Source organism: Ptychodera flava, chromosome 21, assembly GCF_041260155.1.
Source record: "Ptychodera flava strain L36383 chromosome 21, AS_Pfla_20210202, whole genome shotgun sequence".
Lineage (NCBI taxonomy): Eukaryota > Metazoa > Hemichordata > Enteropneusta > Ptychoderidae > Ptychodera > Ptychodera flava.
The window spans coordinates 10,046,133-10,066,877 of record NC_091948.1 but is presented as its reverse complement, the minus strand read 5'-3'; the positions used below and the strand labels follow the sequence as shown (position 1 = coordinate 10,066,877).

General features: G+C 36.4%; 2 protein-coding genes across 3 annotated transcripts; one reads left to right on the top strand and one right to left on the bottom strand.

Moving 5' to 3' along the window:
* The first annotated feature begins 553 nt into the window (after positions 1-553).
* LOC139121356 (uncharacterized) lies at positions 554-7,380 on the top strand. Its single transcript, XM_070686177.1, has 4 exons — positions 554-741; positions 2,811-2,906; positions 3,466-3,558; positions 4,584-7,380. The coding sequence occupies exons 1-4, from the start codon at positions 645-647 to the stop codon at positions 4,853-4,855; spliced, it is 558 nt and encodes a 185-aa protein (XP_070542278.1). The 5' UTR covers positions 554-644; the 3' UTR covers positions 4,856-7,380.
* An 821-nt stretch (positions 7,381-8,201) lies between these two features.
* Positions 8,202-16,646, bottom strand: LOC139121355 (cyclic AMP-responsive element-binding protein 3-like protein 4). 2 transcript variants are annotated; one of them, XM_070686176.1, is made up of 9 exons: positions 16,153-16,646; positions 14,528-14,819; positions 13,279-13,400; positions 12,901-12,990; positions 11,435-11,482; positions 10,896-11,023; positions 10,358-10,442; positions 9,872-9,959; positions 8,202-9,354 (listed from the first exon to the last, which is right to left on the bottom strand). In XM_070686176.1, the coding sequence occupies exons 1-9, from the start codon at positions 16,279-16,281 to the stop codon at positions 8,948-8,950; spliced, it is 1,389 nt and encodes a 462-aa protein (XP_070542277.1). In that variant the 5' UTR covers positions 16,282-16,646; the 3' UTR covers positions 8,202-8,947. The 2 variants fall into 2 exon arrangements, with proteins under 2 accessions (XP_070542277.1, XP_070542276.1); XM_070686175.1 differs by having other exon boundaries at positions 13,279-13,403; positions 16,153-16,629.
* Positions 16,647-20,745: the final 4,099 nt, after the last annotated feature.

Sequence of the window (20,745 nt, the reverse complement as noted above, 5' to 3'; positions counted from 1 at the left end):
AAGAGAACACAGTAACTGATTATTATTAAGCATACCAGTGAAAGAAAATTGCAGTACACAAACATTTAACAGCTGATTTCAGTGTATTTCCGGAAAAAGAATCAAAAGTGCAAGAAGCAAAAGTGACTTTTGACAGGGACAATTCCTGCATCTTTTTAAATCCCCTACAATGCTTTTACATCAAAGGCAAAACATTAATTATGACTAGATGTTTGATACCTGATTTAAGTTAAATGACCAAAAGTAGCTTCCAGTGAAATTATTATGAAAGTTGGCCTTTATTGTTTTTATTCAGCTTCTGTTTTCCTTGTTCATGTTGCTTGAAAGTTAAATATTATACTTTAATTTGAAAACAAAGAAACGATTGGTTAAATGCTGACAATAGTAAAATTACACAGAAATCACCTTCTTTAATATTAGTTCGTCAATTTTGCGATTTATTGCTTGGTTAGGATGTTTGATACACTGTATTTCTGAAACATTTTCTTACCTGAGGATCGCCGGGGAATTCGGAAGTGATGGTTTCTTTAAATCCGAAACTGAATTTGTAGATAAGGCTATTTACAATGACGTTCTCATTAAGACAGGCCTGACACTCACGAACACTTTTTCCTGATACAGTAACTGAGCGCTGTGACTCCACAATGAAACTAGGGGCGATCATAGCTGTCCTTTGCATTATAGTCGTGGAGCGCTGCAGTGCAACTCAACATCATTACAACAAGCTTCGTGATCTTCGAGGTAAATATATTATGTACAACCACTACTTCAATAATACGGCAGGCTATGCGCAGTTTGCTACATTGCACTCACAGGCGCTCCATAGCTGGGTAGTCTGCTAAGTAGATCGATTTTCGGATCGATCTATTGATCCCGTAGTCGATATGCCCGCCACTGCAACCTTGTTAGTATTTAGGTTGCAGTGGCGGGCATATCGACTACGGGATCAATAGATCGATCCGAAAATCGATCTACTTAGCAGACTACCCAGCTAAGGAGCGCCTGTGATTTCACTGTGCCACGACGGGACTGTAGGCTTACCACGCAAATCTACCTGCAGTATGTCACCTATTATATGCTCGATGGTGACCACAACTTAGGTTAATGAATCACAAAAAATGTTATCATCGGTGAAATGGAAGAAATAGGCGATAAGGTTACGTAGGGGTGGATCATATGATACGGGGGGGGGGGGCTTGGAAGATTTCAGGGGTAGCAATTCCAAGAAGTTTTCTTTAAAATTAAAGGGCAGCCGAGGATGTCAGGAAAAATAAAAAAGTTTGCTAGCAGACATGAATTAAAATAACATTAATGCACCAACAGTAACTTTCTTAATTTTCATTTTCCGCGCACCCTTCGGCCTAGCTCTGCATGGCAGGGCTGTGTGTTACTGGCGTTATACGGCCTCCCACACATGTGGTGGGAGGCTGTATAACGCCGGTAACACACAGCCCTGCCATGCAGAGCTACCTTCGGCCGAGTTTGGGCGCCATATTTTCAGATTTTTGATTTAATTGCATTTCTTGACCAGACCTTACACCAAGTTATGATTACTATTTCTACTCATCCTTTTCCTGTTGTTTTACATATACCCAGTTTTTCAATTTGACATTTAAGAATTATATGTTTAGTTATTTTCTTCTGCCACACTTTCTCTTCATTACTCTCTAAAACATGTGGGAATAATCAATTCATCTGGTTCACATAACCTGCATTGGATATCTGATGTCCACTGTTGTTGTTACAATTATTGGCAAAGTTTATCATGACATATGCACAGAAGTTTTTGTAACACATGATGGGGTTTACGCACCCACCCTGATGTTGAATGTTTCAGGAACTCTTTTTCAATTTCAAACAACTTACTCATTGACAATGCTTGGAAATCATATTTCTGTGTATAATTTAATTCTTAGTCATCATGAAAACTAAACTGTAAGTTTTAAACACTCCAAAGTGATTCCTTATACCTAATTTGTATTATTCAACCCCTTATCGGATTTAATAAAAAAAAAAACAGTAGTAACAAATTTATATAATGATTTCATTCTCAAAGGAAAACAAAAGACTGAAACACCTCATAATCTACTTTAAATCTTCTTTATGCCTTAGTTAATCCTGTTCCCTGACATTTTCAAGCCAGTGTTTAATATCTGTACAATTGCAGTGTTTTGAGTCTACAATAACTTTTTTTGCAATCATCTTGTCCTCCATCAATTATATTTCTGCAGTATAGGTTGCTTTTATTCTTTTTGCAACTTCTTGAAGCAGATTCTGTAAGCCTTTAATTCCATGCTGTAGATTTCTTTCCCAAGTCACTTTTATCATGTCATGTAAAGAAAAAAATCTCGACAAAATAAAAGAGAGTTGCCAGAATTAGCCAAGTTGAAAAAAATAATTCAAAGTGAAACGGGGAGAAATTAAAAAAAATACTCCTCAGTCAATCTTGCAGACCCACTGACTATATAATGGTCCACCCCTTATAGACAATATGTAAGGAATACTTAGGCTATATAGTTAAAAGGATTTTATAAAGTTTTGTATAATTACAATCTAAACCATATCATCATACAGAAAAACAGAGCTACAGTTGGAAATGTGTATGGTATTAGATAACAAAGTCTATGTGATTTGATAATGGTTACCATACTGGTATAATGATGGACGTTCATGGTACAAGGGACCTTAGCACATGCAAATTTCTCAATATGTTTTTCTATCTTGTTTTCAGTATATATCAGTTTTTCATGTGTGTATAGGTATTCAGAAGTGAGAGGTTTTTCCTATTGTATAATTTTTTTGTATTTCAGATGGAGAGCTGCAATCTACAGGATGTGAGTGTAATTCAACTTCATGTGGATGTTGTGCTGACCTTGTAGTGGAGAAAGTGGAGCTGAACACAACAGGTTAATAAGATCAGTTTATCAAAGTGTGATGTCTGCCTGTGTTGGTCTGTTTCTTGATTTTACTTCAACAAAGATCCTCAATATTGCTATCATACAGTGGATGAACTCTGTAGACTTGGATTCATAATGCATGCATCCATGACAGAAAAGACTTTGTCAAAAATCTTAAAGGCACTGTTCGCAATCCCTGGGATTGCCTTTTTTCTAGTCTGTAAGAGGATTATGGAGGTGTGATAGCCTTTGTTTTCCATTGAAAATGTAATCTGGTGGGTAAATTTTCTGATGAAATTTTCTGGTGCCAACACAGGCCTTTAAGTGAATTGGTTGCTCACCGAGTACAGACCTGGTTCTCAGTATTTTGAAATAATTTCTGTCTGTCCACTAAGCACTAGACCCACTCTTTCCACTAAATACTGGATTATTTGCCCATTCAGAGGAATATATGAACAAAATTATGCACACACCGTAAAACAATGCTATTTTTGACATGCCACTCCCAGAGTTTATCACCATTCAATATTTCATTATTTAAATATTGCTGATTTTGTGCATTTTTCAGCCTGCATGAATCTATCCTATCTTCCTGATCAGTTTGGCATTTCATTCACTATATCCCTCGGTGGAGAAGTTGTCTTCAATGAGACTATTTCAGGTAAGTGCAGTTGGTTCCCTTGTATAAGAGAGTACCTGGTCTTGCAAAGAGCTGCTGAGTTTCACTTTTTTACTTCACTGAAAGACAGAAAATGTGTGTTCTCGAAATTTGATAGGTCACTCAGTAAAGATATGTGTAATGTGTCTGTTGCAGTATTTGTAAGTAATTAGTTACAATACCCACTTATACCAGTGAATGCACAAGAAATGCATAAATGATTGATAGGAGATCTTATATAAGATAGACAGAAGTGAGAGATCCCTTCTATGTCTATGGAAACACTTACTTGTGTGGTATCAATGAAATTTCAAATACAACATTTCAATTAATATTTCAATGCTATCATGACATCGTTGGTCTCAGTTTTGCTCTTTTAACCATTTCATCCAAATAAAAAGTATTAGAACACTTTCTGCATGGTTTATATTATGCAATGGTAGTGAGTCTGTATTTATTATTGATTCTGTACTTTGCCAGTTGTGAGTTGCCTATCTACAGTGTAAGGTGCCAAGTTGATTATTAACAATTGCAAATTTGATAAATTTGTTAATATCATTAGCAAAAAGCTGTTAATGTCAATACTTACTGGATTACCAGTGGTGTTGACTTTATTAACTTAATCTGCTAATCCACAGATTAGTCAATTAGCAGCTGCTGCATAAACAACTTGTTAGCATGATGCATGATAACAGGCAAGGTGTCAGGTTGACACAGAATAAATAACATAGGCCATGTTGAGAAATAGAAATGTTCCTTATTCAGATAAGAAAGTAAAAAGGGCAAAATAGATGTCTACTGTATCATGAGAATATTTCCCTATGGTGTACCTTAATACTGTGTATTGTCCTTACTACAGATTTACTCAAACCACAGTCTGTGCTCAAACTATTTATTTGAATTTACAAGTACAAATATTACCATATATCGATAAAAGTGTTGAGAATTTTAATCTTATGGTCTATTGGAAACTTCATTAGGAGTAAAGTTTAATTTTATTGTCTTTAATGTTTTATTTGTCTCTGCAGCGAGAAATCCCCCACCAATCTGTTTTGGAATTCCATACCTTGAAAAATACTTCAGCTTATGTCTGCAGTTCTACAACATGGAGTTTTCAACTAGCAAACTATCAGGATGTGCCAGATTGGACGCTAGACTGTATGAGGTTGTGGTGGAAAGCATCGAGCTGGGCTGTTTCAAGATCCCGCCTGGAAACCAGGTCACCGTGACAAATAAAAACAAACCACGAAAGGAAGAATTCCAAGTTTTCCAACAAGGCTTTGACAATTACATACACTGAAAAATGTCAGTACTTATCTTGCCCCATCTCAAGTGCTATTTGTATGTAGACAGTATTCAATTTGTCCATTGTGTATGTAACTGTGTAGTGGTAATTATTTATATGGATTAACTGTCTTTCCGCGAAACAAAGTTGTTTCAAGTGTGATGTGCAGCTTTTGAACTTCAGAGCATTGTAGAATCATGGGTGATCTTTCGTTGTATTCAAATAGTGCCATTCCATACTCTGTAAGTAAAATCATGAGTTTGTCCATAGACAGTAGAGAAATGTTTCTCTACTGTCTATGGTTGGCCCGAGAGAAAGATATGCACAAATTACCCGTGTGTACATTACTGTGAGCATCTTCCAGTGTTGTAGATTTCTCTGCTGAATATCAGGATGATTGACAGGGAGTACTGAAATTTGTTGTATTGTTTTACTTTCAGTTTCTGCCCAATGTCGACCCTGATGTAAAATCCTTAACTGATTCTTTTCATGTGATATTGTTGTGTTGTGTAGTTTACCATGGATCCATACTGTAGACATATAAAATGTTTATTGTAGCTAGATACATGTAAACAAATGTTGTGTATCCAAAGTCCTTATGTCTTTAGTAGCTCAAAAAAATGATGTGATTGAATTTCCAGTGTGGTGTTACTACTGTATTTAAAAAAATATTTACATGTACTTAATATACATTTATTCTGCTGTAAGGATCAGGTGGGACTGAGGTTAGTTTACACCTAATGCCAAAAGGTGTATAGCTACCAGCAGTGTTAAAGTTCCCCTATGATGTCATCAATCACATGATACCCTGCACCGTCACGTAAATGCAAAATTATTTCAAAATTATGGAGGCCATTCTGCTGAGAACTATAGAGTTAAAGCTCTGCAGCTTTTTACGCATTCTCCAATATTTTTGGTCCATGTAGTTATTTTGTTTTTACTACCTTTGCCAAAATGGGATAGAATTGTCCTGAATTTAAACTTGAAGTGCAGTTTCTGCAAACACATTGTTCAAGTGTGCCAGTGGTGTATCCAATGAACATGTTTCCCAAATATTTACATTCCATTGTGTGTGTTACCCTTATTTATCCGTATAATGTGAAAAATAGAGCAAAGAGTAGTTATATTTATTTATATACAGTATTTGCTTGGCTTGTTATCTTTACAGAGGTTAAACAAAAAACCTAAGACTCAAAATTTCGTCTATGTCTCACAATACTAACCTTTAGGTAGTTTGTGCCTTGAAAATGAAAGAATTAAACTTTTGCTCAAACATTCCTCCAGCAAACTTTAAACCATTCTCTTTGAAAATCATGAATAAAAATCGGGGGTCACCATGCAAAATTAGTACTAGAGAAACAAATTTCCCAATATTTAAGCAATAATTTATTCCCTCCCGAACCATAATGGAAGAAAGCAAATTTTGCACAACATAATGAGGCCAAGTATATTGTATAGCGCAAAGTTTGCTTGAGTCCATTACGGGCAAGGGAGTACATTAGTGCTATTATTTTATAGTTTTGGCAATGCCAGTGAATTTATAGATGTAGAAAAAAATCTTGGGCCGAATGCTTGGTAATCATATTCATTATCCGTAATAATCTGAGGGTATGACGTCACAAAATTCACTGGTATTGACAAAGCTATAATGTAATTACTGATATTGAAAATTCAAAATGGCCACCATCCTTGTACTATCTTTATGGGGGGGAAAAATTCGGGATTTTACAAAACTTTATTTACTTTATTTGCTGCAAAATGAGTCCCTACAAATGGAAGGTCAAAAGAATACTGTATTAATTTTTAAAGGTACACTGTCACCTGTCCCAATTTTGCCACAGTAACCATGGAAAGAGGAAATCTAACCAATCACAGATTTTAAGCAGGTGGCCGCTTTTTAAAAACAGTGCCCTCACATGGGCATTTTGAATACCAAGGAACGCCCCTTTGACCATATATGGGCATATTTAGATTACAGGTGACTGTATACCTTTACCATCATGTCTGTTACCGGTAGTAATTTTCAAGATGCATAAAGTGCATAAGTGCGAGTGATTAGGTTTCTGCCACAAATGATGAAAAGACACTATCTTCATGCCGCCAGAGATACTTCCAAATTAATGCTTGCTGGGATACTCATAGGATTATCCTCTGAAACAAGAAGCTCACCATGCACTGTACAGAACCAACCTATATTGCCATAGAAACCAAAGCCTAGTTATTTTCTGTCCATTTTACATACATGTATAAAGCCAAATTCTGATTGTGTGCAGTAGAGTTGTTACTCTCAGCTCTAAATGTTGGAGAGATTTATCAACAACAAACAGTGTTGGTACAACTCTCTTACCAGATATTTCAAGCAAAGATCCCTTCATTTGAGAATGACCCTGCTTCAGTTATTTGTAAAATGACTTGATACAATATCAACCCAGTTTTAGCTGGTAATGTACCAGGTAGTTCTCCTTTTCAGGTGTTGCCTGAAATTCTGAGAGTTGTAGTACAACTTCAACAGGAATAAATGTATTTCTTTGTGACAGTCACTTTGTGATGTAATTATTCTCAGAAACCAGGTAGATTGTAGCTGTACACATAGTGTAGATGACAAAGTATGGTGTAAGTCAATGACAAATAATTTAACGAGTCATTAATGCTACCATGATGATCTGCAGAACACATATTAACACCAACAGTCAAATTATGCAGGATCTTGTAACAGAGTTTGGTTACAGGATGCCCCTTATTTTCAATTGAACTGGTTGCAAATTTGGACTATGGTGAATCTTGGAGTTGGGAGGTTTCATGAAAATGCACCTCTTTGATGCAATCAGATTTTGGCACAATCAGGTCATGGAGGTTCAAGGAATTCGTCAGTGAATACATGTACATAGTTCTACAGTATTGATTGCAATTGTGACTTCTAAATATAGCATTGCCCAAATCATGCCCAATGAAATTCCAATGATGCAGTTCCTGGCTCAAGCCATTGATGTGGAATTTTCATCGATGAAATACACAAGTAGCAACAAATTTTCATCATTCTTGTACGAGTAATTTTCAGAAGTCCTGTAAAAATTTCGGAGAAAAATCTATTTTTGAATATTACAGTCATGACAAAAACTACTCCGCCACTTTGATTTGGCCCTGTCGGTATGTTACATAAATCACCCATGTGCTATGGGATCAAGCCCAATGTCGGAGGGTGACCAAAAGTCCCTCTCTGGAAACGGAGCCTCTCGGGGTAGAAATTTGTAACTTTGAAATGGGAACCATAAATTTACCAGTAAATGTTCCTCAAGTCTTCATCCACTACAGGGAGTCATCTCTCATACAGAATTAAAGGCATACCGAGACAGAACAATGGTTGTTTTCCAACAGCATTTATTGGTGTGGCCTGCATACATGTGTTCTTCACTTTTATACAGAGTCAAATGCTTATTGAAATACATGTATCACATATTCATTTCCTCTAATGAAACTCCAAAATCCCTTCACATCAAAGGGATTTGAAGCATATAACCTTCTACACAATATACAATTGAGGACACTGAAGTGGTTCAATAATTACAATATTACAATAATTTTTCAAGAATTCTCTGGAATGACTCCATTTTTGTCATTCTAACATTTTCCTGAATGTGTGCTGAATTCTTGATACAAAAAACACTTACGGTGTAGCTTAGTACTCTCAAGTCAAAGACATACTCCACTGTTCAACACTACGCACTGACAGGAAGTTACACGGCAAATGGAAAATCTTGAGTATATACATGTACAGGAATTTTATTTCCAAAATTACACCCTGTCAGTGTCGGTGACAGGCCCTGCCTTTGTTAAAATATAATGTGATGCACAGTTCATGGTTGATGAAAATTCACGACTCATAAAGCCATTATCATCAGGTTTCAAAACTCGCATAATATTCATCCATATAATTTGCATAAATGAATACTATTATGTGATGCTTGACACATTACATGTGAAGTATTTGTGCACTCTTTGGTAGATTTTTACCAATATTTTGAAAAAAATGTGAAATCAGCTCAAAACCTTGGGCTGACATCACAGAGTCAAATGTCTTTGGCTTTCCTCAGCCTTCAAAATTGTACATCACATCTCGTCATTTACAAGTGCGTGTTTCCTTGCATCGTTGTGTCGCTGTGCCTGGTGGATGTCTTTACCGACTGTCGTCTTGTTGACTTTGGCCACTGGTTTATCATTCCTGATGTTCACCACATCTCTGTTTGACAGTTTCACCGGCATATGTTGACCCGCTTCATCACTGACAACATTCAACTTATCACTGTCCTCATTGAGTGCATTTTGTACAGCAACACCATCGACCGACTCCTTTTCTTTCGTCTTCTCAAAAGCTAGATCATCACCGAGTACACTCTTCGGAGCTTCCGGAGGCCAGTTTTCCTCTGGGCTTTTAGTAAAGCTGTAGGGATCTCCTCCCACTACCATTGTTTCTGTCACCGGTGGTACTGTGTTCTCTTTCAATGTACGAGTGACAACTGCAACAAGTAGATATGTAATGTTAGGAGTGATACATTTATTTTTGCAACATTTACTGCAGACAATATCAATGCATAAAATATACATAGTTAAACATAAATTATGATATGTGCAGGGAAAATAGCTGCAACTTTTGGTAATATTTCCATTATTTTTGTTACTTTAATAAATTTTTTATACTTTTCAGCCTGAAGTATGTTTCAATACAAGATACCAGTCTTCCACGCTCAAAGCCTTGATACCACATGCAAAGTTATTGTTGACAAATGAGGTCTCCCTCCAGACTGTAATTTAGTTGTCAGCAATAACATTTGACAGTCAAACACATACAGACTGTATAGATAACTTGAATACTGTGCATACTGAGGTGGTTGTTCACATAATACCATGACTTTGTGACTACTTATTGCATTGGACATTCATGCCAAACTCTCAATGACATTTGACCTCTGAACTGTTGAAAAAGATTTAAACTACATGGGTTTATTAGTGTGTATGACCATATAGGATGCTTACCTCCAGTGGGTTCATAAGCCGCTGGCTGTGAGCTTTTGAAGGGATTGTAACTTGGCACAATTAAGAGAGCAAATGACACCAGTAATACCTGAAAACACACAGAAAATACATATTCAATATCAGACTTCCACTTGCAGATCTCATAAACATTGTTAGGGTATTTACTATCAATATCAAAACCAGCACAAATAAATGTTGCAGACTATCAGTGTTACAGTATTACAGTGAAATCAATGTTTCCACTTCTACATCGAGATGATATTGAGGAACTTTCAACCTTTGAAGACTCAGGTCAAGAATTTTTGCACAACATGAATGTTGTCACCAGGAAGGTGGGCAATATTACTAAACCAAGAAGATCAAAGTCACAGACACTGCCAAGACAAATAGAACACAGCGTCTCACACTGTCACTCTCACATCAGGGCTAGTGTACTTTCAATACTCCACTACTCTGTTCAGTACAAGACAATGCTTTCACACTCACCATGACACATGTACTTGTCTGTGTTGTTTTGGTACTGGTTCTGGTGATCAAGGTTTGAAGCTTCTTCAGCTGTTCAACAAGGGACCTGAGAGAACAACAAAGAAGAAGAGGTCATGTATTTTTGAATGAGACATGTACTCTGGGTAAGGCCAGTACCACAGATTTGCTATTCTGTATTAAAGACATCTATTGAAGTTCAGAACAAGGAAGGTTTTGGTATTTTTACAGACATTTGTCAAAGTCTATATAGAAATGAATATAGCACTATCACGGAGTGAGCAAATCTAACCCAAATTTGAACAGGTAAACAATTACATTGAACAAGCCTTGTAGATGTTTGCCACCACTCCTATAACTGCAGTGTATTCTGGGTAATCTGATGCCCTTGAGCTGGCATTCTCTGCATTGAAGTGTCCAATGTTCCAAAAATACAGCAAAGGTATGAAACCCTATGTTCCAGAGAAAGGTACAGACCCCTGGAACTGACACCAGAGTATAATTTCATTAAATTATTCAAATAATTTTGAAACTGACTTACACATTCTGTTTCTCCAACCTTTCGACCTTCCTCTGTAATTCTATATTCTGTTTTGTACAAGCAGTAACTCTGTGTTCCAGACCATCTACATATTCTTTCTTTCTTTTTCTACTCTCTTGTGCAGATTGCTGTAATTAGAAAACAGTTCATGACGTATATCCATTTGTCATTGAATGAATCTCTTTTGCAGCACAGCTGAGCAGTACCATCAGTATATCCTGGTAACTTTCAGTTACGTAAAATGTCACATAATCTCAAAGATATTTACATGGTGGTTGATAAATTTCTGTAGACATGTGATTTAAAGCAACTTCAATGTTCACTAGACACATATGAAACACATCCCCATTATTTTCCGTTCCTACAATGTCATCTTCTTGTTGCTTATTTCTGAACTACACACAGATGCAACTTTCAGCCTGATCAACCCCTTTCTATCATTAGTATCAACTTTGCATTACAACAGTATAATTATGTTCTTCTTATCATACCAATGTCGATTATACTTACACCCGATCAGACAATACCCACATGCTCACCTTGTTTCTGATTTTCCTTCGTACGGCCTTCAGCGTTCTCTCTTCATCCTGGCAATGATATGAAAACCAAATTGTAAAATACAAATACTTATGGAAGACACATCCCTCTTTGGCTCAATAACACGTATTGTGTTTCATAGTAAAATAACCCCTTATCATTGAATTGATCGCCCAATCTATCTCAGTGTCTATTCCAAAATGATGAAATTGAAAGAATAGCAAACTACAAATACTACTTAGATAAGAACAATAAAATTTACTAGGAAAAGTTTGATATATTTTGCCCATATTCTTTACATTTTACATTATTCATGATTTATAGAGACTTCTTTGAGAGCCAAGTTTTTCTAATTTTGTTATTTTGGATGATTTTATGCTAAATCTGGTTGAAAATATAGGCATTCTAAGTCATGAAGGACGTCACATTCTCATTGGGCTATTTTTCGTTAAGGTGTGAGCACTGGTATATAAGTGGAATTATGTTACAAGATGCTCAGAGTCAATGCCAATTATTGCTAAAACTCAGCAGGTGATGAGAAATAAGATACACCTTGTGCCCATTGACTAAACAAAATAATGTAATTCGATAATCCCCCCAACATGCCACTTCCCTAGGGAAAAAATAATGAGGAAAAGTGCCAAGTCATGAATATAAGCAGCATATCTGTTTTGAAGTGATAGCTGTGGTATAAAAAAGCATAGTGACAAACCAGCTCTAAACCCAGCCCTGAAAAAACAGAGCAACATTTTGTATACAGTTTATGGCCCAGAGACTTGAAGAGCTCATCACTGACAAAAATTCAAGTGTAACCAAGAATGTTGTCAACTGGTATGCTGAGGTTGTTTTCCCTTCTTTTAAAGAAAAAACTGACATGTCTACAACTGATACAGAAAACTGGAACTTGTTCTGAGGGCCATTGGTAATATGTTTGTTGCAGTGCATAAATTAAAGCACATCAAAAACAATAGCACCAAACAACATGAGCATGCGGTGTCTTGTAAAACACTTATTATAATACAGCCAGGTCTTTATGTGGGTTCCAGAACCCTTTTCATTATCCCTTGTGGCCATTTGTTCAAGAAATGCATTGCTATATTCTGAGATTGTAGCAAAGTATTTCTGGTACATGCACAGGTTGTGAGTGCGTACTGTAGCTGCAATGACCAGGCTAAAGGTGTTCACTGTACAGTGTGAACTTAGGATGGAAAATATTGTATCTGTAATTTTTTTCTTTTGGCAAGAACACTGAGCTATATTTACAGCTACTGTACAATTGAGGCAAATGTGATTGCTTTGGTACAAAGATATGACTGGTAACATGACTGGGCAAGCCTGGTGATAATCATCTGCTACATACAGTGATTAATATACTTTTACTTTTAACTAAACATATCAATGATCTCCTTGAGTGAGGCATTGATAAAATAGCTAAAAAAATCATGACTATTGCAGAGTGCATAAATACCTTTGTCAATGGCATGTCACTGGGTAGTACAGCATTCATCTCCTTCAACAGCCTTTTCTCTTCTTCTGTCAGAATAAGTTCTGGGTATTTCTGAAATTGAAAAAAAAAAGTGGGAAATGATTAGATGATCAGGTTACTATGGAAAAAACAATGTGACAGTATGTGAAGCTTTTCATTAAAAATGTGTGTACTATTATGACTTATCAGGATGGCGATCAGGACTTTGTGAAGCTCTTGTCTCTGAATTGATGGATTATGAATGCCCTACAGGATGTTTTCATAGTCTTAGGGTCAAAGAGATGAAATACACTTAAGATGAAAATAACAAATCTTGAGACGCCTGTATGAAGATTGACACATCACAGTTAGGTATCTTACCTTTAGCTCCATTTGTTCTGTGCTTGCAAGAAGGTTTTGTTCATTTTTCACGTCATGAACTGTGAATGGTAAGGTGGTTTTGATTTTCTCCGAGTCTGAGAGCTTGTAGTCATCAGTCCAATCTGCTAGATTGAAAGAGAGGTTTTAATCAGTGAAGCACAGCACAGAGGGTGCTTCATCTAATTTTACTGTCATGGCAAATAGGAAGGTTGAAAGTGAAAGTCTTGACAGTATGGAGGGATATGAAACTGCAGTAACGCTCAAACAAACTTGGGTTAAAGTGTATTATCCCTTTATTATAAAGAGTATAAGTGTGTTAAACTCCAAGAAGATTACTGCTATACCACTGCAGATAATAAATTTCATCTCGTCAGTTAGGGACAATATTGCATCATTCTAAGCCTGTTATCCCTTCCCAGAGATTTAGTTTTGCATTAAAATATGATAATAAAATGCACAATCCAAATCATAAAAGAGAAATTAGACATAAATGTAGAAAATGAGCCAAAGTGTGACAAGAGTATGAGAATATGTAAACTGAACATGGTCTTTTGTGTCCCATTCCCTTTTTCCAGGATTGGCTGTCCTGGTTTGTAATGGGCTTACACAGAACAGACATACATTGTCCCATTAAAATCTAGCAGAATGTAAACATTTTCATATCAGTTCCATCATTTGTGAAAGTTTAATTTTCATGTTTGGCCAGCAAACCTTCTAAAAGGGGAAGTTGTCAGAATTCAATACATCAGATTTCTGTTTGCCCTGTACTTCTGGGAAATTCCATTTATGCCTGTGTCTCTACAGCCCTAAGGAAGTTTCATGCACAAGTTTGAGTAAAACAGGAAAAATGTATTCATTATTAGTATATTTGTGAGTGTATATACTTGTATGTTATACAGATGTTCCAACAGACATAGATGTACACATTTTGTTTACAAATAAATTCAGTCAATTGTATTGTAGTATTAAAGAAGACTTTAATGCTCATGTAAGTTAACAGCAAAACCATCTCAATCTGTTTCAAAATCAAGCATATTCAAATTTTCACTGAAAAATAATATGTGGGTTATAATATACCAAGCACAGAGGGACAGATTGGTATATTGTACTAGCCGAATCATTCAGAAGATTGTGCTCCCATATACATGTATGAACAGCTTAATTACTTTCACACTGTATCTACAGTTGGCATGACTACATAAATAAACCGACAAATCATCAAAAGTTAATGAACAATTAATTTACATACCTCCAAACTGCAGATCTTCATCACACACGGTGGCAGTACAGGATTCGATGTCTTTGCTACTCGTTATGAAGATACTGGATGTGTCCATTGTCTGGTCATAGAGTGATATTCCGTTGATTTCTCCATTTTCATACGGTAAAGGACTTGCCTCTGATTGGCCGTTGTCCTCTGAAATACCGCTGTCACTATTCAGTGGTGAAGTACATTGCTGAGGACTGAATTCACCTGTCAAGTCCGCTGTGTCATCAAGAGGTAGCAGTGATGAAAAAAATTCATCTATGTTTACAGTGTCCTGTGGAAAGAATACAATATTGACTTCAGGTTATCTTTTGATTTTGAGGCCTTGAAACGCAATAAACATTACATCTTTTTATTTCCTTTTCGGTAACAATTTCATAACAATTTCCCATCAGGAAGTATGTGCTTTTCTTAACAGCACACATAAAAAAACTTTTTACCTCTTTTCTTTTACACAAATGCAAATTACAAGTCAACATTCTTACCCAGTCATATGTTATTAATAAGAATTACAAATGCCCTCTTGATAGAAAAGATTTTGTCTGCTATGATTTGATATGCAACAAATCAGTAAATCTTTCCTAAATGATTGCACACACAGAAAATGATAACATTTGTGTTGTGTAAATGTCTGTGCATATAGAGGAATGTTAAAAATTATTGAAAACAATGCACTTTATAAATATGATATTTAAAACCATCTTGCATTTGCATTTTGCACAGCTAGTGAGACAAATACATGTACACACTGTTTCACATCACATCATATCACGTCTCAAATTCATAAACACAAGCAGAGCGACCAATTCATTCCACTGGATCTGGCAATGGGGAAGTAATGTGACACAGCATCTGATATTAAATGATCAACTTTAGAATTTTAAGTATGAACGATGGAGATTCTTTCTGTGTAAATGACAATGATGTTGCAAAATTAAGTCCTTTTGATTTGGATTGAATGTGGAAAAAAATCTGTTACCTTACTGTGAAATAGCTAACATGAACATGCAAATGAGGATCTTTTCAATACATGGAAATGTTGTATTGTAGTGTTGCATTTATTTTCTTATAAAAAACCTAATGGCAATTTGTTGACCTGACAAAATCAAATTAGCACATGTGTACGTTAACCATTAGTGAGATATTTGTGCCCCTCCTCCCGTAGTCCCCTAAACAGATCATGAACAAAACACATGCGGTGATTTCAAAACTCATGAAGTTGTTGTACTTGTGAATGTTTACAATTACAAAGTACATGTATTACATGTATAAGGAAGTCCTCTTTTCCCAGAACAACAAACAGGGCGATAGTAGGACGCGATTATCATAAAGACTTTTGCCCGCAAAATCTGCAGCAGATATCTGCGACAGCTCTTGTCTACGACCACCAGCTGATGCAGCAAATGTTTGCCTGTGGTGTAACGCTAGGTTGTAAATATTTGCCGCCGGGTCGGCAGAACATGGCGGATGTATAGTAGTACGTCCATGGGTATAAAACGACGTGTCCAAACTTGACTGACAAATTCTTTTATAATTTACGTGTAACAGCTCTGAAACGTGCACATATGAGATTGAGTATGGTTGAGAAAAAATACACACGCACACACCTGTTTACTGGTAGTTTCGTCAGCTATGGTTATCGGGGACGTTGATGTACTCCCAATGAAAGCATCGTCGATTAGGACACCGTCTGACTCGAAAAGCAAATCCAACACCGCCGTTGAACTTGTCTCCATTTTGTTCAGACTTTAGTCTAGACTGCGTGAATCAGGGAAGTCCGTGCTATGCTATAAGTAAACACAGGGGAAAACAACAGTCTTCTTAACCAACAACTGAACTCGTATATTTACTACGGCAGTAGAATGTACAGGTGGCCGGAATTCTCCGTCATAGATTCTCAAATATCCACCATTTAACAGAAAGGATGTTGTCAGCAGATATGGATTAGACACTTGCCCAAGGTACTCGTTGATTACGTCAAGACGTATGTATACTATTTTAGGCAAATGAGGTCATACTCAAGCAACGCTGTAAACGGTGACGTGGCCGGCAACATCGAGTTCCGAGAGAGACCGACGGCTAGCCGAAGAATACCGAACACGACAAACAATATCCGCGTAGGCCGCTTGGTGGCGTTTCGAAACATAAACATAGTACATAAACATACGGTAACTATGTTGACAAAACTTTTGATGTTGATCGTCAACATATCTGTGACTGAAGATTCATGACTAACAATCAAACATACGGTAATCAACACCATGTAATGCAACTGTAATGCTAATTGTCTAAATGGATGAAAATGAGTATTTTCATGTTTTTAGGCTGCATAATATTATATAGGGCTCAGCCCTTGGTGTCGCGCCAGGGGTTAAGATTGGCAATGTTATTTGTATTGATTCATGATAAATGTAATTAATTGTTACTTCATAAACGTTTATATGACAACTATGCCCAGTTTCCCTCTGATGAAAGCAGTTCACGTAAGTACACGACGTCAAACCCTGCAGCAGAGCAGATATAGATTTTCTGTAACGTGTAAAAATTTTGGACAAAAATTGGCATTTTTACAATGATAACAGCCTATTGCGTTAAACAAGGACGTATTATGCAATCATTAGAGAGGTTTAGTTACACGTAATTACCTGTACGTCTGACGGCGCGCAGTGGCGTACGCGTATCCGTGCTCACGTGTGAATAGAGAGGTTTAGTTGTGCGTTCCCGATTATTTTGCTGCATATTTTTCTCAGAAACATGCAAAATTCGTGTAATTTTTAAGAAACATGAATTTCGATAAGTGAGGACCACTCTTATAGTAGCTCGTTGTACCCTCGAACTACCTTAAATCGGCCGATTTTCTTTGATATAGTTATTTATGTGGTTTAGACAATTCTTTAGAAGGCGTCAGACAAAAAGTGGAATGCGACTACAACATTTCGTTCATGTAAGGAAATTATGGCAAGTACTCCTTGTACAGTTGCAAACTCTACGAAATATTCTGATATCAAAGATGTTTCCTAATTTACAATGATACCTTTTGGGTTTGCATGTCTAAATTCGTGGAAATCATTGAGAAAATCTCAAAAATACTACACGTAATTATGACTACATGTAGAAGTGTTGTTTGACGTTCGGAACGTCTGTACTACACGTACGCGACGTCCGGTTATCACGTGACAAAGACGCTACGCGTACTGATCGAACGTAATTACGTGTAACTAAACCTCTCTAATATCATTGCAATGGTAACCGCACTGCCCACCTTCCACTTGCAAGCTGAAAACACGGTCCCTCGTGCTGAAAACTACAGCGTTCCGTCTAAAAACTGGCAATTTTTGAATCTAATTATTGACACAGGGGGCGCTTTTCTAAAATTAAATCCCAGCATTCTTTGCGTATGCCCCCGTTCATATGCACGACAGTTTTCTCCCTTTATCTACATAAACGATATTTTGTATCGGCGACAAGGTGCATAATAACATTTACTGGCTAATAAAAGAGGTATATTTTATAAATGGCATGTTATATAATGGTAATTTGTTTCGTATTTGTTTATTTACGAGTACTAAAAAAAAAACATGGCGGCGCCCGTACGTGAAAGAAGGGTACACTTCCGGTTACTCGCATAGTATATTATGAATAAGCGCATGCGTAGTCAGTAAGCCGCTGGCGCGACTATTAAAACCAATAGAATTTTGTGGAAAAATTACAGGACAGTCTTTTTTCCATTTCCTGTTACTGAACAAATATGTTAAACATTAGATTGTTTTCACTGCTGATAGATATCAAATACTCTTGTATATGTTTTTGCGTGCATTGTTTATTCACAGTTACTATGGCATAACTCTCCATGCTGATGATGGTATTATTGTGTTGTATGCATAAGATGAACAGCTAAGTTTTTAATTTTACCACTTTTATTCCAAATTTTTGGTTTATTTGAAAATTGATGCAAATTATTGCATGAGAGAGGGGCAGCAATCACAATTGAATATTATATGCGCCAATCAATGTTTTCCATAGGAGAGAGTGCAGGGCAATCATGGGGGAATTTATCGCAAATCATAACCTGGGACTGAGGAACTCAAAGTCTAGAATTTTGACTGATATTAAGTTCTTATTCTTGGTACTTGATATATTTCTGTAGCCTCAGTGTAGGTAGGGAATTTGACATGGCTTGAAAAAAAAATTCAAATTTCTTTCTCATCTCCTCTTTGGGTGGAAAACTTGATAGGTGCACTACATACAATGTTGGTTGTAATTGCTGCTAGAGAGATTTTACAGAGTTTGTGATATTAAAGAAGATATTTTTTTCCTTAAAACTGTCAAAATGCAAGAACTTTTATTTTGTCGCACAAATTTCCCAAATTCTGATGACATTACATCTACAAATAAATCATTTCTTTGTGTTAAATTTTGATTGACAATAGTTATTAATACAAAAAAATTAGAGTCAACCATCCATCTTTCGTCTACAGTTGATCCTCTCCATACCTAGATTTGCCAACCATGATCTGATCTGCACAGTAATAAAGTTCCTACAATTTGCCTTTTGATATCCAACAAGGAATTTTCATAACCAAAGATGTTTTTTGTATTGTTTATGGGCTCTGAGCTTATTTTAGCCTCTGCAATATGACTCACTATATTACTGGTTGACCAAAGACACTCTTTACCATAAACATGCAAGATTATAGATTGTATTGATTGTAATAAACAGCTGACCAGGTACAGATCTTCCAACAAGTATGCAACTTCAAGAACATCACTGTAGCAATGTATCACTTTTATATGAAGAATTGGGGAATTGGATGTCTTTCCTTTTTCAAAACTAAAGCGTATTGTATTATTTGTTTGTTCATTTGTTTATTAAGTTTGTGTAAAGCTGTGTAGCCATGACAGTTTATTTATGCTGATGGCAGGCTTTTTCACTATAATTTTATTAATTTAACTTGTTGAAGAAAAAAGCTGTTTTTATAATTATCCTATCTATGTTTGCATCTCAGTGGTTTCTGACGATTGTTTACATCCTACTGCATAGAAAAAATGTCTGCCACTATGCAACCTCCAGATTGCCTTTTATATGAGTCTTTATTGCCCAGCTTTTGACAATTAAATTCATTTCATAAATCAGTTACAGTTACAGTTACTTTGTCCTCTTTCTACAGCATGTTAAAATACCTAGTATTTGGCTTCATGACGTGCCGGTAGATTGTACATATGTATGACATGCATCATTAATGTTGATATCTTAATTAAAGTCTTGACCTGAATTCAATCATCAACAATAACATTGTAAGTTGCATCCATGCACATCACATTGCTAAGTAAAATATTATTGATTGGCCTAGATATAGCTGGAGGATTTCCCTGAGGTGAGGTCTGGGTTTGGTGGGGGAATTCCCCCTCCACATAAATACTTGGTGGGGAAAACCCAGTATACAACACTAAAAGCTCTGCATGTCATAAACTGTATGTCATGTGTCATAACGACTGATAAGACATGAGCATTGAAATGTCAAACCATCAACCTGACACTCAGGTTTACCCAATGGATCAAATTTTCACACTTTATTGACCTTGAACTAGTAGTACATTTTACTTGCATTATGCCAAACACTGGAAGAGAAAATTTGAAATCCAAATCCCATTGTTTCAAGTTCTTTATACCATCTTGTATAAGTGTGTGACCTCTCATATCTTAGCCTAGAATCTATTCATCCGCTTGCCTCTGTACCTCCGACCCACAGGTTGGAGGTACAGAGGCAAGCAGACGAATAGATTCTAGGCTACTCATATCTCGGATGAGAAAGGAGTCTTGGCGCATGTAAACTGTTGTATGACCCACCTGCTCATTACTTAAAAGACGACAATGCAAAGTTGCGTACCTACACATCCCATTCACAAACTGAATTAACACCAATTTACTGACTTGTTTTCATGAGTTTCTTCATTTTTAGAGATTGATCATACACTTTGAATAATGTGTCACAGTGCTGTTTCAACATTGACAAGAAATTAACCAAGTTGACATCAAAACATCACATACATGAGCAGAACGTTATTTGAGACACCTATGAATTCTGCATGTTTTCCCCCTCAAAATAATTCTACCCACACTCGGAGACACACGAGCTCTTTTCAAACGATTCTCTCATGGAATTCATGGCATTCAAAGACACAAAACTCACACAAGAAAC